The sequence below is a fragment of the Anastrepha ludens genome, chromosome 3, assembly GCF_028408465.1.
Source record: "Anastrepha ludens isolate Willacy chromosome 3, idAnaLude1.1, whole genome shotgun sequence".
In the NCBI taxonomy this organism is placed as follows: domain Eukaryota; kingdom Metazoa; phylum Arthropoda; class Insecta; order Diptera; family Tephritidae; genus Anastrepha; species Anastrepha ludens.
This window is the reverse complement of record NC_071499.1, coordinates 57099961-57123988: the sequence shown is the minus strand read 5'-3', so window position 1 is coordinate 57123988 and position 24028 is coordinate 57099961. Positions and strand designations below refer to the sequence as shown.

At 36.6% G+C, this 24028-nt stretch overlaps 1 protein-coding gene across 1 annotated transcript; it reads right to left on the bottom strand.

Moving 5' to 3' along the window:
• Window positions 1-492: 492 nt before the first annotated feature.
• On the bottom strand, window positions 493-17834 carry LOC128858024 (synaptic vesicle glycoprotein 2A-like). The gene is made up of 8 exons (XM_054093944.1): window positions 17351-17834; window positions 10957-11046; window positions 8799-9123; window positions 4881-5238; window positions 4424-4750; window positions 2861-2990; window positions 1251-1407; window positions 493-1178 (listed from the first exon to the last, which is right to left on the bottom strand). The coding sequence occupies exons 1-8, from the start codon at window positions 17352-17354 to the stop codon at window positions 983-985; spliced, it is 1587 nt and encodes a 528-aa protein (XP_053949919.1). The 5' UTR covers window positions 17355-17834; the 3' UTR covers window positions 493-982.
• Window positions 17835-24028: the final 6194 nt, after the last annotated feature.

The following is a 24028-nucleotide window of genomic DNA, read 5'->3' as shown; positions in this document are numbered from 1 at the left end:
TCAGAGAGGAACGTGCTATCCTGGAACAAGCCCTGTCTCATCAACCATCCCCCAGCACTTTCTTACGAGATATGAGAGTAATTGGGATTATCGACGGTATATAGCCTTTATATGCCTGCAGGAGAGGAACCTGGACCCAGGTACCTGTTGAGTCTTCGGTAATAAACGCGGCTCTACCCAGAAGTTATACTTTTGTGGTCCCAGGGTAGAATTAGCCGAGGTGGAGGATTGTTATAGTATTAGTTGGAGCGTGCCCCACATACCATTGGTGTGGCGGCACCTCTGAAATGTTTCTGACATTTTAATTTCAATCTCCTTCCAAAAAAAAAATAAATTTATGGGAGTATGCAGTCTAAATTTTTTGTGGATAAACCAGTTTGATTGGGGCATTGGAAGCCCCATTGATGGGGTAAAGGAAAACAATTTTTTTGAAAAAAATTCGAGAACGCTTTTCTGACAAAGAAAATAGACGAAATTTTTTGTTTAGCCACTTTTTTATAAAAATTTATTTTTCGTGCAAACTTGTTTTATTAACCACATTTTTCTATTTCCAGTACATACAAGATTTTTTGAAATTTTCTTTACAATTATAATTTAAAATGCATGCGTTTTTACCAGTTGCGAAAAGGCAAATGATCAGATTCACTTAAAAGATCAATAAGAATAGGAACTTAAATATAAGTTTTTTTTTTATCTAACTTATCTTCTACAAATAAATTATGCATTTCCGATGTAAGGGATGAGAAGAAAAGTTTTTAAAATACATAGCCTAAAAAAATAGTTGCCATATTACATTTTTTAACACTAACAATATCGAACAACAAATGCACTTTACCGTAATAGCATCAACAATTTTAAAAACCATAATATGCGCAATCATAAGCATGAAAATGTACTTATCCTATATCCTTTAGTATACACACATTTACATATGCATGTATACATATAATTAAGGTACAAAATACGATTACATCTATGACGATCACGATTCACTTTTCCCCTTCTCGTCGGCACTCTTCCGCGGCAGTAGAAGAGCGAGTAGGGCGCAAATGTACATCGCTCCACATGCGATGTAGAAATTCAATTCACAGTAATGATCCATCAAGGCGCCAGCAACATTCGCACCGATAACACTGCCCAATCGACCCACCATAAGCGATATACACACAGCCATGGCACTAGTTGGTATGAATTAAAAAACAAAAAAGTTTAAAATTGTGAGTAATATTGAATTGCATTTCTCTGCTTACCGCAGGTGTGTTGGATAAAAATCCACTGTTGCTGCACTGAGCACATTGATGGCCACGCCTACCAGGAAAAAGAGCACATAGAGGTAAGCGGCAATGGATGGGTCGACTATGAAAACCGATGTTAAGCCGCAGGATGTAAAGAATATTGTGGTAATAACTACAGGATATTTTTTGTGGTTAATTTTGATTCAAATTTACAAAATTATAAAACATATATGTATATTTGCATTAGGGATGAACACCGTTTAAAAAAATTATTTTAGCTTAGTCGCTATTTGCTTATTTAGGAAACTGGATAAAAACCCCGATTATAATTTATTAAATGAAATTTTACTTATAAAATGTATTGTACGGATTATGCAAGATGGCACAAAATTAATCATCCAATTTTTTTTTGAATAATTTTTTTTTTTACTAAATAAAAAATAATAATATTTTTGAGAGATTGAAATCTTTATTTTGAACCCTACGCGCTTCATTGCCTATATGTATACTGCAGAAAAGAAAGGTCGCTCTTATCAATAGCATCATGGTTGTGCACATATTCGACAATCCTTTCAGCAGTCACTGTGTGGTTCAAAAAAGGGCAAAGGCAGCCACTTCATAGCTACAATCACATCCAGTTTTCGGTTTGCATTGCTGCCAACAACAGTGGTTTTTGCTTTACGTTTTAGTCTTTTGTTTGTAGCACCAACAGTTATAAATATGTCATCATTAACGGACTGCGGCTGCAAATCAGCAAGAGAAAAATTATTGTATCCGACTGCGCTGATTGATTGCTTTGTGATAGCAACGACGTTAGCAGCGCTGAAGAGTGCAAATATTGTTTTTGTATTCGCGCTGTATTAGGTATTTTGGTATTAGGCGGAGCATAGAGAGGGAGTTTATTGCAAACAATAGCATTTCATTCGATAGTGACAACGGGAGTGTGGTCAATTGTAGAGTTGCAGCAGCAACATAAGAGGTAGATGGAGCAGAAGAGAAAGATAACAGCGATCAAATACTCGATCCTGGTTTTTTGTTGTAGTAGAAATATTATCTTGCAATGCAAGGAAATTGTTGCGAAGGTCACTTGTATGTCCCTAATGCCAATGCGCTAATCGCAGCAGCGAAATGGAGATCACAAAATTTGCTTTTACTTCAAGCTGTAAGTCTTCTATCCTTTAATTAAACATGGTTGCTTTGCAAAGAACTAATTACAGCTAAAAATTCTCGTGTGCATATTTAAGAGATTTAAGTTCGTCGAAAACAGCTTGCACGTGGGTTTCTTGCTTATTGCACTACGATGGCGGATTAGGTCTCTCGGGCACCGAAGTAGCTGGCAGCGCTGAGACATTGGCGGTCACAGAAATATTTGCGTTAGAGCGGACAGTAGCCAGCACAGCATCTCTTGGCGGAGAAACTGAGCAAGCGGATAGTAGAATTGCATTGAAATAATTATGTGATGGCTCCGAATTTTCGGTTTTCGATTTAAACGAAGGAAAAAAGATTAACACCGAAATTAAAAAAAAAAAATATTGAACAAAATTCTTAAAATTTAAAATAAAGCGAGTTAGTAGTAGCACCTACGTTTTTTGAACATCCCTAATCCGTATATACTCACGACTTACAAAGAATTAATATTTTGCCCACACGATTTATTATAAAGCCGAAAAATGCAAATGAGCTGGCATAGAGTATCTCCATAACGAGCGAATAGTAATAGGTAGTGTTTTCCAACTTGGCAATACATTCGATGGTCTAAAAGTGCGGAAAATATTTATATCATACATAATTGATTAACAATAAATTTTCAAAGTATCATAGGGGCTTGGTCATTGTGCAAAATTACAAGTAAAACACTCTTCTTCTTCCTGTTTTTTTTGACAGGCTCCTGGCTGTGAGTTTGACAGGCACATAGGTGTGTGACGGTGGGAGTGCTTGATCTTTTCGCTTGAGCGTATTAACGGGGTTGCTATACCAAATTAGAATATTTATGGTAACACCTAAAACAGTAGAATATCGACAAAAAAAAAAAATACAAAATAATATCTTTTACTTTCAAAATGTACAATAACAAATATTTTGAACATATTTCTTCTGGGCCATATAGCGTTTGCTTTTTGAACCACCTATTTTTTGGAGAATGGTAACACAAATGACATGTCAAATGTGTTCATAATTTACTTAAAGGTTTGACATTTATGAAATGGGACGTTATACGCTTGAACAAAATTGGGAAATATTGAAAACCTATAACCTATTTCCAAAGTGGCGAGTCTTCTTCTTCTTTTCTGATTTTCACATCTGTAGTGTCAATAAGCAAAATTGCCGAATTTGGGGTTCAGAAAATCCACACGTTACTGTAGAGAAGCAAATGCATCCACAACGAGTCACTGTTTGGTGCGGTTTTTGGTCTGGCGGCATCATCGGGCCATTTTTTTTCGAAAATAAGCGAGGAGCCCGCGGTTACAGTAAATGGGGAGCGTTACCGTGACATGCTCAACGAGTTGTTTCCAAAAATTGAAGAGGATGACATGGACGACATTTGGTTTCAACAGGACTGCCAAAGTTACACTCGAACTTTTGGCTACCGTTTTTGAAAACCGAATAATCAGCCGAAATTCCGATATCAATTGGCCGCCTGGGAGCTGTGAGTTAAGCCCGTTGGACTATTTTTGGTGGGGAGCTATTAAGGACAAATGCTATGCGAACCATCCAGAGACGATTGATGCTTTAAAACACGAAATCGAAGTTGCCATTCATAAAATTGGAGCCCAAACAATCGAAAATGTGCTTAAAAATTGGGTTGATCGCATGGCCTACTGTAAAGCCAGTCGTGGCAGTCATTTGAACGATATTATTTTTCATCCTTAAATGACAATGTTCAATCTTTAAAATAAAAAAAAAAAGTTTGAAAAAATATTGATTCGTTTTTTTTTTTATAGCCGATTCAAAAAGCAAATTTTACATGGCCCTCCCTATACAATAATGCTTTTTTATTGAGAAATATCCTTTAATCATGTTTAATTCAACCTTGTTACCTAACAGAGTGTTATCGGATCAGGTGATCTCTGCTGTGGGCATTTTTTTAACGATCAACTGAAAGTGTTTTTAATTATTGATCTGCACAGTGGGCTTAGTTCCCTATGCTACTCAAAGCAAACACCAAATCAAAAAACATTTGTACTCACTCCATCAGTTTTATAAATACTTTCTTGCTGTGCATAAACAATTTCACAAATTTTCTTTTGCTCGCCAGGATGTTCATTCATGTATGCTGCCATGCTATTGATGGTATGCGGGAACCACATATACAGCCCATTAGTAACTACGTACAACCAGAATTGCATATTGCAAACGATCATTGTGATTCGCAAATATTTACGCTGAAACAGTGGTGCAGTTTGATTCCACATCGTTTGTAAAAAGACAAGCGCGAAATTCGAATTCGAATCAAATTTGCTATTAAATTGCAGCGTTGAAATGGTGCTGTGATCATCGGGCAGAATGTGTGTAATCTGTAAGCATGTAAATATGTAGGTATGTAAATGGAGAAGTTTATAGAAAGTGGAAGCAACACTTCTTAACACATACTACTATACGAAGCCCAATTAATATTTGTTCACTTCATTGTGTATACATACTTACAATCAGTGGTTGCCCGCCGCCATTCCAGCGATGCATTTTCTGCAACACCTCAATTGCTTTTTTCTCCTCTCCGATAGCGAGTAGAAACTTTGGACTCTCGGGTAAGGCAAATAGTGCTAAACCGCAAAGGAATCCTGGTATGCCGCATACGATCAAAAATAAACGCCATGGCTTGTAGTCGATACCCAGAAACGTTAACGGTAAAATCCATTCTTGATTTATGACTAAAAAGGCGATCATCGGCAAAATCATCGCACCGATGGCGAATATGAATGAAGATCCCATAATTGCGCGCGAACGTGTCTTATCTGTATGAAATTCGCCGAGATAGGCGAAAACTGTTGCAGAGCCAGCTACACTGTGAACAATAAGAATAAATATGAATAAAAATAACTGATTCATTGTTTGAAAAAATACATTTTTTTTTAAATATTCTGTGATTGTAAAAAAAACATGTACGACGATTTACACGTGCACGTGAAATGAAATTGAATATACTTACATACAAGGTGACGCAAAATGAATCACCCTATTGGCAGATTTCAATTTTTTTCAAATTGCAACGTACGTCAAACATATTTGACACTTATGAACTAGACAGCTGCGGTGTACCAACAGAGAGACAGCAATGGAGCGCATAAAAAAAAAACAAATAATTGGCGCGTATACTCCTTTTGGGTGTTTGGCCGAGCTCCTACTCCTATTTGTGGCGTGCGTCTTGATGTGGTTCCACAAATGGAGGGACCTACGGTTTCAAGCTGACTCCGAACGACAAATGGTTTTTATGAGGAGCTGTTTCAAGGCAGAAACACACTCGGCGGCTTGCCATCTCCTGCCGAGGGGCGACCGGTATTAGAAAAAATGTTTTTTTTTATTTGATGTTCATGGACGGAGATTGGAATCTACGCACTCCCGAATGGTATTCACGCGCTAACCGTCAGCTACGGCGGCCGCATAGAGATTATGTATGATTGTGTGTGTCGATGTAAAAATATTTCTATATAGTTGTAAATGTATGAATGCTATTTGCTCTGACAGTCCGCGTATACAGATGGATTGGTAATTGGCAGACTGGGAAATGGCAATTGAATGTAGGAAAGACCTGAAATGTCGCGATATGCATCATAAGCATAGTCCTAGGGGTATCCTCGGAAAGTATGCCTTGAACGAACTACCAATTAACTACATTTGGTGGACTCAAAGTGGATCCAATTTGTGAGGTAATCAAATAAATCTTATCAAAACCTAATGAAATCCTGTCTAAGGTCATAACCTAACTTTATCGTATCTCCTTGCCGTCTGTAGTTGGAGCAATAACTAGACTCTTTAAAGGTGACCCACGAAAAGAGGATGGAAAGCTCTTGAAATGAGTTTAATTGCAATTTCAGATACGAGGAAGTGATACAGAGTGTTAAACTTAACCTCTGGCTAGCTGGTTAGCTGGCGGATCTGCACTCGGCGGATAGTCGCAAAATATGCCGCTTAGTATAGGAGAAGGCAAAGAAGTACGAGGATAGAACTCTTTCAACGTATTTGTATTAGAACGGATCAATCCGCCCAAGTGTGTATACACAGAGGTTATATGGCATAGCAGCCACCTTAGCCTAAACGAACCTAAGTAAATGCATTTCAGCTAGACATGAGAGCGTTGACAAATACCTGGTCGGAGAATTGCTTAGGGTTCTTTACTGAAGAAGCGAAATATGCAGTTCGGCTCGTCTTCCTAATCACTGTATCGTATTTGAGGTTGAAGATCTCGCCATCTTGTTAGGTAAACATTTGACTAGAGAAATCTATACTTATTCTGATAGTCAAGCAGCGATTAAATCTCTTGGTGGGGATGTCACTAATTCCATCATTGCTCACAAATGCCGGTCACCAATTAACGAGATGGCGGAATATTTCCGCATCCAGGACGTACTGACATAGAAGGGAACTGTAAAGCAAACAAATTATCGAGAGAGGGCACCACTCGTCTCCTTTTGGATATGGAGATTGTAGATATACATTCTCAATCTGCATGTTGTTAGTAGCATTGACACTCGAGGTGGATTGATAGTCTGATATGTACCAGAATGGGTGGTCAGGCGCTCAGTTGTGCTACTCAATAAAAACGTCTCTATTTTAGCTGCTTTGATCACATTCCCGTGTATCCTAGGTCGACATGGATGTACCTCATTTCGACTAATACAGAAGTTGCAAGAATGAGGAGAATGAAGTCTGTTAGACTTCTTCTTTTTACCGCCCCGCGTGGCATGTCAGTAGGTTTAGATACTTTGGCTCGGGGTTCTTGAATAATATAGATTACCTTGGGATATACGAGGTGTGTTCAAAAAGTATCGCGAATTTAGAATTTTCGCAGATTACGAATATTCGAATTTCGATTTTTTTGTAGCGATATGTTAGTACTCATGTCTCTCACTCATGCCGACGAGTTAATTGTTGACAGCTGCTTTGCTTGCACGTGTTTCGGCTCCTCTTCGATTTTTACCTATTCAAAAAGATGGATCAAAGAACCTGTATCAAATTTTGTGTGAATAACGAACTTAAGTGCGCGGATGCATTCCGAATGTTGACTGTGTCATACGGAGAAGCTACTTTGGACCATAGCAACGTTTATCGGTGGTACAAAATGTTCTCAGAAGACCGAGAAGATGTGAAAGACGAAAAGCCTGCCGGACGCCCGAGCACTTCAACAACAGACGAAAAAATTAATGAAGTGAAGAAAATGGTATTGGCCAATCGTCGAATCACCGTTAGAGAAGTTGCTGAAGGCCTAGACGCATCGATTGGCTCGTTCCATTCGATTTTTTTCAATGATTTGGGCGTGAGACGGGTCGCCGCAAAATTCGTACCAAAACTGTTCAATTTAGACCGAAAACAGCATCGCATGAACATTGCTAATGAGATATTGGTATCTGAACTCTGTCCGCGACGACCCAAATTTGCTCCAGAAGGTCATAACTGGTGACGAATCGTGGGTTTATGGTTATGACGTGGAAAGCAAAGTTCAATCAACTCAATGGAAGCTGCCGCACGAACCAAGACCGAAAAACGCGCGCCAAGTTCGGTCGAATTTCAAAGTTTTTAAAAGTAAGTGTTTTGACATAAAACAAACGGTTTAAGGATAAGTAGCACCTAAACTGCTACTGTGGTACGACAATGGATCGATAACGGTCTAAGTGAGTTAGCTTAAAAACCGACTGCCACTTCCCCCCACCTACCGACCTAAGTGCATAATTGAAGTTTAATTTTTACCCGTTTATGGTTTCATATCAATTTTATTTTTTTGCTATTTTTCTCTAATTTTGTTATCTATCTGTCCAAGCGTTAGCCAAAGCTTTTCCGGCATTGGATGCATCCTAATTAGAAACTCAAGATAAGCTAAAAACCTGGCTTTTTCATTACAGAGGGGGCCGATGTTTTTTTCATTTATCATCACCATCATAAACGGGTGCCTTAGCAAATTCTCTAATGGCTGGAAATTTTGAATCGTTAAAAAAAAATTTAAACTTAAAAAAAAATTTCTTTCAATAAATTTTTTTACTAAACAAAAAAAATTTTGCGCGATGGAAATCTTTACGGACTCCATTAATTGTATGTTTGTATACTGCAATTGGCTAGTTCACAAGTGTCAAATATGATTGACGTATGACACCATTTGAAAAAAAAATACAGACCTTCTGATAGAGTGATACATTTTGCGTCACCTTGTATAATCAGCAGGAAATGCTTCATGTACAAGTAAGTTTCAGAGTTATTTTTCAAACTAAGCTTTTAATAGATGATAGATAATAGCAACAGTACTGCTATGTTAAGAGCTTATTTTAAGTGACTATTAAATACTTCCATTTTCTCCATTCTGGTTAAAAGTGTAATAACATAGTAGCATATAAGTATATGTATGTATGTACTCACAAAAATCCGTTGATGAAACGTAGTAGAACCATAATCCAATAGTTGATGGCGAAACTTGAGAGAACAGTAACTGCAAATCCTGCCAACAGGGTGGGCCTGATAACTCTGCGGCGGCCCTTTGTATCTGCCAAAAATCCCCATAAATGAGAACTCGAAATAATACCCAAAAAACTGATCGCACTAAGCACACCCTTGTCCTGATTCGTCAGTTGTAAATCACATTGAGCGATAGGCAAAATAAAGCCCATTGCGGCCGTCTCCAGCAAGACTGTGGCCAGCACCATGCCGGAGATGCCAATTAAAAAGTAATTAAATTTACCGAAACCTATAGAAATAATAAAAAAGAATAATACAAATAAATAAAACAATTATTTTTTAAAGAGCCATAACAACTAACTTCAGTATTTTTCAATGATTTTCGTTCAATTAGAAAGACTAAATCAGTCCCGACTGTGTGAGATGTAGTAGTGCAACCTTTCAACTCAATTTTGCAACACATTTTGGTTTCGGTGCTTGTGTCACCAATAGTGCGCACAATGCTGTGTTTTTCGCTTCTGGGTTGGCGGTTTAGCATCGGTCTTTAATGGCACCCGACAAAAAAAAAAACAGACGAAAGTTTAGTGGCGTCAAATTGTTTTTTCATGGATGTCAGCTGACATCTCCAAGATTGCTGATTATCGAACTTAAGGGGTTATACGCAGTTATGACTTTCAAAAAAATCGATTTTTTTATTGCATTTTTGTAATGTACATATATTCAAAAGTATACGCACGAAATTTGAAGTAGATCTAAGCAATACTTTCGGAGTTATACCTAAATATGTAGAGATGCCTCGGCACGTTTTAAGGTAGGTATTGAAACTTTAAACGTGTTTTTTTCAAAACGGCATTTTTCAAGTCGGTGTACACGATATCTCGAAAACGGCTTGTTTGATCGGTCAACCGTTTTAACTCAATCTTTAAAGATACATTTTCTAGTAATTAATCGTTCGTTTTGTAAATGTGATACTTGTTTTCCCTTTTATAATCAATTTACGGCCAAATTTTAACGTAAAAATCGAAATAATTTCTTTTAAAAGCTGCCATTTTGTGAAAATTCACTATTTTGATTAGCCGAACGATTAATTACTAGATAATCTAATATATTAACAAAATTTGTTTGGTTTTTTGATTTCAGATAATCCAATCCTGAGTTACGATGTACAACGTAAATCGTCTTTTTTTAAAGGAGGTTCCAGAAATCGCCTGCAACGCGCTCTATAATCAACATTTTCATAAATAAAAAAATTTTTTACGTTCTTGAAGGATGCTTTTATAACCGCCAAAAATTTTCAAATTAAAATATCTGAAGTTTCTTCAGGATAAATCCTTGACAACCCGTCTTTTATTTGCTTCATAACTGCGTATAACCCCTTAATGCTTAAACAAATTCTTTTTGGACTCTACTGAAGCCAAAGTTCGGCTAAGCTTAAATTTTCAATTTCAACCCATGAAAAATGTGTAATCGTGCCTCGGTAAACGAAATGGTATATCGGGCAGCATTAATGACACAATTCTACAATACAGACTCAGATCACTCTCACGCATGCATTGGCTTCTCGAAAATCATGTGTGAGTCTTTTGCTCCCCATATGTGACAATTTTATGTGACCGCCGATATGATACGATACCCCCCTCATCTGAAACTTGTTTTCATTCAATAAAAGTCCAAAGGTGTGATATCACACGATCTTGGTGGCCAATCCACTTGTCCGAGACGAGAGATAAATTGCTCACCGAAACGACGACGCAGTAAATCCTTTGTTTCACGGACTGTATGGCGGACTGGGCTTCAATTCCCGCCATCAGCAAGTCGTTGGACATTTTTCATGGCGCGATAGCGTCCGCCATTCACTGCTACATTGGCGCCAGCCTCGTCTTCGAAGAAATATGGGGCGGTGATTCCTCCAGACCATAGACCACACCAAACGGTTATTTTCAATGGATGTAATGCCAGTTTTTGAGTGACTTCGGATTGCTCTTCGCCAAAAAACGACAATTTTGCTTATTACGTTTCGAAAAACTTTAGAATCAACTTGATAAAAAAAACCGATGGCTCACCTTACATATGTACGTGTCTATATATATCTTTAAAAAAAATGTGTATAAAATTTACTTACTTGTTAGTGCCAAGGAGTCGCTGAACGTGTAGGCATCTGGCCCACGGTATCTGTTGACCGATGCGGCATCTTGAGCGGAGACGGTTTGGGCTACATATTCGCGTCAATAATGATGGCGTCGTATAGATATAGAAAACATAAATAGAATAAAAATTAGATCTTAAAAGATATATTAATAAAATTTTAATTGATTTACATATGCACATACTCGTATAATATGCATACATATATACAAATGTAAATCTGTGAATGAGTCTTTGCACGTTTCATAAAGTGATTGTAGAATTAGAAATTAGTCTGTGGGAAAAGAATTAATTATGAATATTTTAAATGTAAATCTACATAAAGTCTTAGTGAACGGAAATGTTTTTTGCTCGCGCCAATTATCAAGAAGGGCTAAATAAATATAAGAGCAGTGATGTTTGATTCTAATATTTTTGATTACGAAAAATAAAGCTGTCGCCACTTACTTAAATATTCATAATTAAAATTGCTACTTTATGTTGTAGATCGACAATATATATACATTATATATATATAAAGGGTTTTTTAATAAGAGGTGTTATTTTGATATTCCAAGAAAAATGCTATTTTTTAATATAAATGATCGGACGCTTATTTCATTATAAAGAGGAAAGTATGCCGTTAATAGGGGAAAATAACATCAGGCGAATGACCCCCACGACCACGCTTACATGACAATATCCTTTTCATGAAATTTTCCATAACCGAATTGCAAAGTGGATGCCCTATGTCCTCGACAGCCTCACGAACTCCATCTTTGAAGTTTTGAATCGGCCCTGGCCTGTTAGCGTAGACCTTCTCTTTCATGTGGCCCCAAAGAAAAAAGTCACAAGGTGTTAAATCACAAGATCTCGGTGGCCAATTGTGATCACCTCTTCGAGAGATAACACGGTCCGTAAGCCTTTCTCGTAAAAGATCAATGGTTTCGTTGCTTGTGTGGCACGTAGCGCCATCTTGTTGAAAATAAACGTTGTCCAGATCAATACCATCCAATTCCTACCATAAAACATCATTAATCATCTCTCGACAGCGCAATCAAATTCAAAATAACACCTGTTATTGGAAAACGATTTAATTGGCGCATACACCCTTTTTGGGTGTTTGTCATTGCCTGCCGAGGGGCGACCGCTATTAGAAAAAAAATTTTCTTCATTTTGGTCTTTTACGGAGATTCGAACCACCTACGTTATCTCTGAATTCCAAATGGTAGTCACGCACCAACCCATTCGGCTACGACAGCCTTTATGTTGTATGGACAGTTAAAATTTGAAGCAGACATCTCCTAAAATGGTTTTTTCAGTAGAGCAGCCTATCCAGAATTAGGCGAAAAGGAAGAGTATAAGTTAAATATAGGGTAACAGAATTAAGTTTTAAGTTCAAGTTTCTCCCTTACCACTGAGCGTATCAGGGGGAGAGGACTGTGTTAGTTTCGTTACTCACGAGACAATATTGGAGCTATTTCGTACTATAAATACTATCTTTCGGAGTGGTGAAGTTCATTTTCATTTAAATGGAAGTGCAAATAAGCAATTTTGCCGTTATTGGCCACCTAAATGAAAACAGCCTCTTCACAGTCCCAAAGTGGCGGTTTGGTGTGCATTTTCAAGCAATGGAATAATTGGCCCATATTTTTTTGAAAGTTGTCGAGAGCAAGTTCTGGGCACAGTGGCTTTTATCATGCTGAACGATTATTTTCTGCCAACAACAAACTGCTAAGCCATTTCGGGGACATATCCTGGCCACTCAGGTCGCCCAGCCCTATGGGCTTTTTTCTGTGATGTTCCTCAAAAGTAGAGTCCATGGCACAAGCCCGGCGAACATCTCCGCGCTAAAAGAAAATATCATCCGCGAGGTTAATGGCATCCGGGCATCAAGGGTAACGGTCAACATTTAAAGATAATAATTTAAAATTAGTAATCCTTTTTTATTAACCTTTAATTCTTGATTTTACCACCGGACACCCTGTATATTAGGGCGGGTCGATTTAAAAATCGCTCATTGCTCTGCGAAAATCGTATTCTAAGGATCAAAATAAGAAACTTTGCCGAAGGAACCATACCTCTAAAACGAATTCTGATGTCCCCCAATTAAGGTCGAACGAAAAATCCCCCTTTGACCCATTTAGAGTGCTCCAATCGAGTCCAAATGTATGACCGACCCCCACTAACATTGGGCGGCCGATCCACCCATGCCAGTGGCACACCCCTGGAACTCCCCTTGGGGGTTCCCCATACAATCATTTCAAAATATCACCATTTTTGGCCTTTACATGAGAAAAGAAACTAAAAAGTTCGACCCAAATTGGGGGACATCAGAATTCGTTCGGTCCAGTGATACCTCCAGCCCATAAGCCGCACCAAACTGTAACCATTTCTGGATACATTGGTAGCTCTTGGAATTCTTCTGGCCGATCTTCACTCCAAAATCGACAATTCTGCTTATTTACGTACCCATTGATCCAAAAATGAGCTTCGTCGCTGAACACAATTTTTCGATAAAAAAGTGGATCTTAAACTTTCTTAACAGAACACGCATCTTTATAATAAAATTCAATGATTTGCAAGCGTTGTTCGTTTGTGAGACGATTCATGGTTAAATTATAGACCAAACTGAAGATGTTTGACAGTCAAACAAAACACGAAACGTGCGTCAGCTGTTTAAAACAACTGTATAAAAAGATAATAGCTAAAAAACACCCGTTATTTTTGAATTTGAATGGTTATCAATAAAAAAATAAAAAAACTCAAATCGCGAATCAGTGCATGGAATTCGAATTCGATCAAATGACATCGATACCAGTACTGTGGGAAAGATAGAACAAAAAGTAAATTTAATTTAAATGTGCATTGTATAGTTAAGTATGATACCTTCCCAATTAATGAACTGAAGTTAATTATTTTTTTACCTCTAATCTTTATTTGAAGTAAAAACAAAACAATTTATGCCAGAAGAGGCATCTGCTTAGAGAATCAGGCATACTGAGAGTTAATGATATACTCATCTAGTAAAGCGTTTCTGGACCTTTTCTACTCTTAACGTGGAGCCGGAATAGACAGGAGTCCAAATGACACTGCAATACTCAATATTCGGCCTTACAAATGAAAAATAGAAAATCTTGATTGCAGAAAGGTCATCTGAATTCCTCGTTAGGAAGCCGAGTACAGATCTAGATTTAGTAATCATAAAATCCATATATGTTTAGAAAAGAACATTTTCGAAGAAAAAATCACACCTAGATCTTTCTTTTCACAAATTTTAGTGATCTTTTCATATATTTTTAAAGTCTACAATGATTTCTTTCACAATTTTCTTAATGAATTTCTGTCTCTGATAAATCTTCTATAGCCAAAGATGTTATCACTACGCGACAATTTCAACAGGCTTGTAAACAAAAAATAAACTGACAGTTTGGAAAGAATGTGTGTTCAAATGAAAGATGAGGTATTAAAATGACGCATAAGTTCCTATTCCCACACTTGTTATTTAAACTATCACTTTCAATACTTTCAAACGCCTTATATTAAAAGAAAAATACTTGATCCATATTAAAAAGCACCAAAAATACACAGTGAGCAATGAAGAAAGTAAAAATTCGTTCACTAAATAAATTTGTAAAATTTTTGGATTTTAATTTATTTTTTACTTTTTAATATTATAGTTTTTCAGTTTATTTACTTTTTAATGATACTAAAATGCAAAAATTGGCGTCCCAGTAAGCAAAGTAATCGCAAGCTTACTATTTCAGCGTATTTCACCTGCACTCGAATCCATTCTATGCAAGGAACAGCTGGCTTTTGGCCGGGGTGATCTTGTGCTGACCACATTAATACTCTGCGTGGTATCATTAAACAGTCTGCTGAACTTGACACGCACTTGTATCTGCTTTTTATGGACTTTGAGCGAGCTTTTGACACAGTCTCACGCGAAGCAATGTGGACTACTTTAATAAACAAAGGCATTCCGGAGAAGATCATTGCCTTGATCAGCGAGCTGTACAGAAACGCCGAAATTAAAGTTCGGACGAGAAAGTACACCTTTTCGCATCTCCACAGGAGTGGAGTGGACTCAGCTGTTGACGCAATAAACAACTAAGCGCCCTTTGCCATCTGCTGGAGTATAAATGACTTTCTCGGAGGCATTGATTACGCTGATGATATATGTTTTTTCACTAATATTGAGGCCAAACAGAAATGTGTCTTGGAGAATGCTGCAAATGTCGGCCTTAAAATCAATACACGAAGAACCAAACTTATGCGTATCGGCACATTAAATATAAACACGCTCTCAATTCAGGGTCTGGTCATTGAAGATGTTGACAGCTTTTGTTATATTGTCAGAAAAATTACTAAATATGGCGAATCCGAAGAAGATATCAATCTTGCACTCAATAAAGTTTGGAGATGCAACGCACAGAGCACAAAAATAAGAATATTCAACTACAGTGTCAGAAAGCAGTGCTGTTGTACGGTTGCACAATTTGGAGCTTGACGCAGGCAACAAGTCACAAACTCCAAGTTTTTATCAACCGATACTTACGACAAATACTGCGAAAATTCTGGCCAAATCGTATTTCAAATAAAGAGTTTTGTTACGCAAAAACCCCGGCCCAGTCGAAACTGAAATTATTCGGAATAGAAAATAGGCTTGGCTAGGTCGACCAAATAAACAGATCGCCAGAACTGTGTTAGAATGGAACTAAATGGAAATGGCTAAAATATTTTATTTCTCTCTATATTGTAAATAAATTGTAAACAAAATGTATATGTATGTATAGGTTGGGGAATAGGTTTTTATATTTTCTGTTTTTGCTCTTACGTGAATTGCATTCATTCGATAGAACTGAGCTCTACAAAACTATGTTAATTATATTTTTTTGAATTATTTCATTATTTGTTAATTTCGAGGCTCAGAAATGGAATACCCAGGAGGCAAAAATCAACATTTTTGACACCTGCTCTTCCTCGAGGTCAAAAAGCTGCGAAAGCAGACCAGGACATTTGCGACGTGTATGAAGAAGGTGTCATAGGCGAGTCTACAGCACGGAAATGGTTTGCGAAGTTCAAAAATGGCGACTTTGACGTCGGTGACACGTCCCGCACCGGAAAGACTTCTGAATTCGATGAAGAAAGTCTCAAATCACTTTTGCAGGAGAAAGGTCGCCAAACCAGTCGTGAATTCGTGGAAAAAATTAAATGCGATCATAAAACGACTCCCAGTCACCTTCATTCAATGGGATTTACCAAAAAAATGGGAGTCTAAGTGCCTCACGAGCTCAACGAAAAAACAAAGAAAGTCGCATTCAAATTGCCAAAAAAATGTTATGAACTTATGCTCCAACCCACTTACACTTTTTGTTAGGTATTTGTCCAAGCTTCTCTTTCTATTTGTACCGAGCGTCTTGATATTTTTACACAAATGGAGGATCCTACAGTTTTATGCCACCTCTGAACGGCAGATGAGTTTTTATGAGGAGCTTTTTTATGGCAGAAATACACTCAGAGGTTTGCCATTGCCTACCGAGGAGCGACCGCTATTAGATTTTTCTATCGTTTGGTGTTTCATGTCCGGCCTTCGAACCTGCCCATTTGGCCACCACGCTGCTATACAACACTAATTAAAGCCAAAAAAAATCCAAGAACGAGACTAGCCAATATACATATTTCTTATAATATAAAACGATCATTTTGCTATTTTTACAAAGAAAACTGTTTTGTTTTTAACTTCGTAAATATTTTCAAAATATTTAATTTTAATGAAAAATTTCATTATCTTTTATTTGATATACATATAACTTGATTTAATCGGTTAACGGTTTCCCCGGGTATTACTCGTAGAAATTTTTATGATCTACCTTTTTGATTTAATTGAAAAATCGTTATTTAGCGATATATCGAAAACTAAATGACAGCAAAAAAACCATGAGGATTTTCGGACTCTGTTTCTTGGGTAAAAAAATCATTAATTATTAATTTTTGTGAGCCTGTGCAATTTTCCAACGCTGTGCAATAATTAATTAATTTTTGTTAAAAGTAATTATTATTAAATTCGATTTATTTTTAATAGTTGGTTTCATGAAAAAAGTTATACTCCTTAACTTTCGTTCACATTTCAGTTTATGTTTTTCCGACACACGCACAATTCTTAATTTTTCATTAATTGATCCTTGATTGTCCAGTGCAGAAATATTTATTATGGAACTGGTTGTTTTTTCTTGTCATACATCACTTTTTATCGCGCTTCAATAAATAAATAAAATATTTCGTTGTTTGACGTAATATTTCAATCTTAAAAAACTGCTTTATATTAGTTTATTTAAATTTTTCTTCACTGCTGTTAAAATTCAGGCTTTTGCCAATCTAAATTTTCTTACCCATTTTATGCAGAATAAAAAACTTGATTCTAGTCACAAGTATGCTTGATTCGAGTTCACTCTTGGTGTTGACTTAGACGTCTACTAACTTTGTCAATCAATATTTTTTTTAGTTTTCAAATGCTAAATAATAAACAACTGTGTTGAACTTGGCTTAAGTTAATTTGCCAACTATCCGACTAATTCAAAACGCGTTTGCGCAGCTTCAACACAATAAAGTGATAAAGATATGTTTCAGCGTTTCCTTGTACACAACCGCTGTTAGTCACAAGATCTGTGCGAGCGAGCGTTTAGTAAGCCGATTTGCCGAAGTTGAAGCTGAAGGCAAACTACGAATTTCGCAATTATCCTATTCAAACACTCAATTCAAGAGTAACTGAGCTCGCTCAAAGCCATACCGAATCCCATCAACTTCGCAGACGAACTAAACTGTTTGAACCGTCACGCAAGAGTGAATGTACGGCGTTGACTAACCAGCCACCCGCACGCTCAAGTTAAATCTTGTCTTCAAGTGTCCACCTCGATCTCATTACATAAATATTATAGTAACAAATTAAATGGTTAACAGTTAGACACTAGTGAGCACATTCTCGCGTCTGTGTAAAGTGGTTTAATTCGATTACTTTCACCATTAATACTCAGTTTTCATTTGTTCGATGTGTTGGCGCTTTGCGTGATTTGTTGAATGCTAATATTTATGATAAGGGTACTCGTATTGAAAATACATATGTACATACAGCTCATATATTTATATGTAAGTGCATACGTACCCTGTAGGAAATCACTCTATGCCCTACTGGGCCTTTTCTAGTGAATTGAACGTCATAAGTAGTTTGTCTTCCGTTCCATCAAATAAGCGATTTGTAAAGTTTACAGGTCGATGTTCTAGAAAGAAGACGAATGAATTATTATAATTTTTTACAATATTATGTTAATTTTTTCACTACCATAAATTAAGAACCATGCCTACTTATGAGAGTTTTTGCTTTATTTATGCCATTTTCACAACGGATAAAAATATCGAACTAAGAATTTATTTTCAATTTTGTGTTTTGAACAGGATTTCGTATGTTGAATCATTGAAAATGTTGCAGAAAGCCTATGACGAGTGTGCTTTATCAAAAACAGGGGTCTACGAGGGGTATAAGGCTTTTGCAGAGGGCCGAGAAGTCGTGGAAGATTTGCACCGATCTGGTCGCCCCTCATTGTCATCAACGGATGAAAACGTCGACAAAATCAAGCAAATGGTGTTGGAAAACCATCATTTAAGTTTGAGGGAGGTAGCTCGTGATCTTAGCGTGTCTCACGAATGAATTCGCAACATTTTACACCATCAATTGGGCATGAGACGCGTGGCTGCTCGACTTGTTCCAAGAGAGTTGAATTTCTTTCAAAAAATTAATCGGAAGAAGGTGGCTGAAAGCATGCTTAAGCAAGTGAATTCGGACCCAACGTTTATCCAGCCCATCATAATAAGTGATGAGACGTAGGTATATGAGTTTGGCATGCAAACCAGTCAACAGGCGGCTGGATGGCACTATCCACATGAGCCGAAACCCCAAAAACCTCGTCATAGTCGGTCAAAAGTGAAAGTCATGCTACTCGTTTTCTTTGATTATCATGGTGTTGTGAACTCGGAACTTGTTCCAAATGGTTCTAGAAAATGTGCGTAGGAAACGGCCCAATTTGTGGAAAGAAAACTCTTCAAACGCATTTAAAAGGAGCTTTGATGACTGGACCAATCGTTGGCATAAGTGTATTGCTTCGAATGGAGCTTATTTTGAAGGCGAAAAAATAAATTGTGATGTCTAAATAATTACTTTGCGTTTTATTGAACAATTCCCGGTACTTTTGTGACAAAGTGTACTTCAGCTGCAAAAAAAAACTGGTGATAGGGCATGTAGTTTGGAACTAGTAGATTTGTCTGCAGAAAGGTTTCTGCATCGGAATTTTATATAAGCTTTTGTTGTTAAAATAAAATGTGCACTACAGCAGTAATGAATTTTTGAAGGATAAATGTTGTACGCATATAGGCGGGGGTGTTGTACATATGTAGTAACGTATTCGTAGTAACGTTTTCCATTTTTCATGTCTTATAGTTACAAAGTTATGGCTTAGTAAAAATTCTATGACAATTACTATATAAATATTCTCTGTCGTTACCATTTATTTAAGCGGGTTAAGAATCTGTAAGCAAAATTACTTTTTATACGTTAGATTTTTATTTTTTTGGTTAGACATTTCTTACTTTCACAATTATATTGTAATTAATTTGATTCAAAGTTTTTTAACTCTCATGAAGGATCGCAAAATAAGAAAAGCAAGTATTACTTATTTTTTATTTTTTTTTTTAGAATTCATTAGATTTTGCAAAATACAATGGCAATGTGGTGCTAGAAAGTGTCTTGTTTCCACAAATTTAGGGATTTACGGATATGGAAAAACGAGTATTATAATTCATTGGAAAAGAAAGTGAGTGCCTTAGGTTTAGTAGTGTTACAATCAAATTAACGGTACATTTCACACTGTTTTCGTTTGAGAACCCCTCTGCTGAAATGTTTTGGGGAATATTTTTTTTTAAACACTTTCACTCTCCATCGACCGAAATTCTTTTTGATTGGCGCGATAACCGCTTACGCAATTTTGGCCGAGTTTAACAGAACTCGCCAATCATTTCTTTCTCCTACTAACCGGCGCCAGTTGGACACAAATATAATATATTTCAGGTTTTTAAAAATAAGGATTAAAATGACCCACACGGGTAAGGAATATTGGATTAAATGTTTCACGCAAATATGCGCCATTAAATTTCATATTGACTTTTAAAGAAATATTAATGGTTGATATGGTCTTGCACGAGTTTTTTTGGATAACTTTTTTATTTATTTATTTAAATATATAAAGTCAATGAACAAGAAATTCTCACAAACTACCAACAATCAAATAAGATTGTATACAAAATTTCAGAAGGTTAATGAAAATAGCATTAGATGCTAGTTGACTTCATTAAGAGCGCGAGCAATTGGCGGGTTTCGGGCAATATTTGCTTTATTAATACTTCCATAAAAAACGTAGGAAGTTCTCTTCTAAAGGTTTGAGATTTAAAAGAAGTGAACTAGCATTATACAGGGACCGGCACTCGAAGTATAACCAATTAAAAAGGCCATAAATTTAGTTTGGATAATTACTTTTATTCACCTGAAAGTAAAAAATATGTGAAAATAATATAAAATTAAGAATCAATTTACTTTTGCTCGATATGACCACCTTTTGCCTTGACTATGGTCTTGAGACGATTCAGAAACGAATCGCAAGCTGCCCGAATTTGACTTGTAGGTATTTTGGCCCACTCGCGGACAATGGCTTTTTTCAGCGCCTCGAGACGGGTAAATTTTTTAGTACGTACCTTGCTCTCCAAAATGGCTCATAGAGAATAATCCATCGAATTCGCGTCTGGTGAGTTTGAGAGCCGTTGTGTTGACGTTATGAACTTCGGAACGTTATTTTTTAGCCATTCTTGGTTCACTCGAGCTTTGTGAGACGGTGCTGAGTTCTGTGGAAACGTCTATGGTCTGCCTCCGATATGCTTGCCTGTCCACGGCTTCAAAGTAACCTCCAGAATACTTTCTCCGATAATATTTTGCATTTACCTTGACGCCAGGCTCGATCAAGACGATTGGAGAGCGCCCATCTGCGATTACAGTGGCCCAAGCCATTACCTGTGGCGGGTGCTGCCTACTGGTGACCAATCGATGACTCAAATTCTCGTATGAACGGTCGGTCAAATCAACTTTATCGTTTTGGGAGTTTACGAATTGCTCAATTTGAAAAATTTTCTCGTCAGAAAACACAATGTTCGGAAATTGACCGCTCTCGACTTTCGGCCAAGCGAAGCAACTCCTTCGCTCTCTCAAGTCTGACTTGTTGCTGCTTTGGTGTGAGATCGTGCGCCTTTTGGATCTTGTAAGGCTTTACTTTGAGATCATTTTTCAGTATGCAGCGGATGCTACGGTTAGATATTTTCAGTTCTTTCGCCATTTGATTGGCTCTGCATCGGGGATTTCGCGCAATGCCCGTGCATCAGCTGCGCGAGCGGTTAAACTTCGAGAGGCGGGCCCTGTATAAAGAAAGACGTTCAATAAATCGTAAAGAGGGCAAAGCATATGTAAGAAAAACATTTTGAATCTACTCAATCCTATTGTTTGAGAATTGATGATGAGGCTACCAAATAATAGTGGCATACTCATTTTGAGACCAAATTAATAAAACTTTAATGCAATGTAAAAAATTGTTTTTTAGGCTTAGGCACAAAAAGGCAAGTGGTCTAATGGTCTACAGCTTTTCTTTTTTCATAGTAACCATATCGCCTTAGGCGTCCTATGCTCTAATAGTAGCAAAAGGAAAATAATAAATAACATCGCCTTCTTGTTTATCTTTTTCATCACATTTCGCCGCACAGTGTTATTGGGCGGCTTGTCAGTCAAAATTTGAATACTATTGGCAGTTGGAGGTTTCATAGTAGTAACTTATAAGAATTTACATGTACTTACATGTATGTATTTATATATGTATAGTGCGTTCGATACTTGCTTTTTGAACTAGTTTCATACAGTTCAATGCATTTTAAAACAGTTTATGATTTCAATAGAATTATCACTGCATTTGATTTTTGTTGGTATTACTGCAATTAGCATACAAATCAATATGGTCAATGTCACTCAGTTAAGTACCTACGAGTGTGTATGAATGCCTACTCAAGTGTATTAAACGGTTACTGGCTAAAACAACAAGGTGTTGGTTAAAAGTTTGATTGTATGCCAAGATTTTCCACAATTAATTGAAACTGGTTTGATTAGTTTTATAACATTTTAACAAATGTACCTACTGCAGTACTTAGCAAACACTATTCCTAAATTGCAAATGCGTATTTGTCTCATTTACTTAACGAATCTTTAATGATAATTTTCAACACAAGAGGAGCTCTTAAAAGGTGTGCCGCAATTTGCCGGGAATTGAGTGTGTCTAGTTATAGCCAGAACTGCTCAATATTTACATACTTAGTGCGCTTATAATTTCTCTATTACAAGTTTAAGCCACTTCAGTTTAAAATTCTATTGTATGCATGTCTTTTTAACGTGTACTATTTTCATTAATTGTATTTCTGCGTCACATAATCGATGTAATTCGCGTGCTCGAAGAATTGTGAACACGTTTAGTCCCTTTTTTGTTTTAGAGACCGACACTCAAGAAACTTCAAATATTGTGCAGTTGAAGTGCTGAACTGTACGGTTGGACAAATGCAGGGGAATCTCACATATTTATTTATTTTCAGGAATATCTGCGAAAAAGAAAAACTGTTTTTAAAAGGGATAACAATAGAAATAAATATAAAAAAATTAATACATTATTTATTAGTACTTAAACTTAGTTTTTCGATATTTCGAAAGTATAGTATCTCAAGAATATGCTGTGAAATTTTCATGCGGAAACTCCTAATAGTATACAATAGCTCCTACAGCCTATTAACTAGGTAGAGAGCGGTCTGCGCGCTCCTGTACCTCAAACTTTAAACTCGTTTTTTTTCGAAACTACTTTTTCCGGCACGGCCTGCATGATAACTCATAGAGTTTTTTATTTTTTGAGTTCTAAATTTTTTTTTTAATATTCGAAAGTGTTTTCTCTATAGATTTGGTTTTTGATATTTTTATTAAAAAACTTTCTAAAAATAATTAAAGTGGCATTTATGATGTGCACATTTTTTTAAAATGCCGTAAATTGCAAAAGACTATAACTATATAGGTACAACTTTATTTTACAAGATTTTTTTACTTTTAACAGATCCATCATCATTTCAAGGAGAAATGATGCAAACGGTGGAGCAATCACGTGATTTATTATATACTAATTTTTGTAAAGTTTAATTTTTTTAAGTTAATAAATTTTTTTATATTTATTTCTATTGTTATCCCTTCTAAAAACAGTTTTTCGTTTAGCGCATTTTTGGCGCTGCTGGACGTGTGTAACCCCTTAAAAGCCTATATCTGCCTCATTTTTTAAATAAATAAATAAATGTACGGAAGTTGTGTTTTACATTTTGCGTCGAATAATTCAAACACTGTAAAATAATATTGTATTATAATAAAAATGGATGTTTTGTTTTTCAAAATATTCTCCTTGAAAGTCAATAAATTTCTTCATTCGCTTGAACTAATTTTCAAAGCACTTTTGGCACTCAAAAGTGGATAGCTCCAAAACGGGCTATTAAAAGGCTTCAAAAGCTGCTTCAGACGTTGATCTCGTATTTTAATTTCTATGTTAGGGAACAAGAAGAAATCATTAATTGCCAAATCGGGGCTGTAAGGCGGAATATCCATTAATTCGATTTTGTGATGGTTTAAAAACTCTCTTGTCTAATCCCAGACGTGAGAGGTCGCATTGTCTTAGTGAGAGATAATTCATCTTCGGCGGGAAGTTTTCCTTAATTCTTTGAAAACTTCTATCAAGAAAATAGTTGTGTACCACTCAGAATTGACTATTTGAAATTTCTCTAATGGTAGAATTAATTACCAGATTTTCCAAGAAAACAATCGATAATTTGCTTTGAGCTGCTTCCTAAGAGAACAACTCTTATCGGATTAAGATCATCTTGGCAGACCCATACTGTTGATTGCTGTTTTG

Excerpts from the sequence above, each read along its gene's own strand:
- LOC128858024 (XM_054093944.1), bottom strand. Across the intron at positions 4,751-4,880 it reads GCGGCGGGCAACCACTGATT|ATTACACACATTCTGCCCGA; the intron begins GTAAGTATGTAT and ends ACATGCTTACAG. Across the intron at positions 2,991-4,423 it reads GTATTTATAAAACTGATGGA|ACCATCGAATGTATTGCCAA; the intron begins GTGAGTACAAAT and ends CCGCACTTTTAG.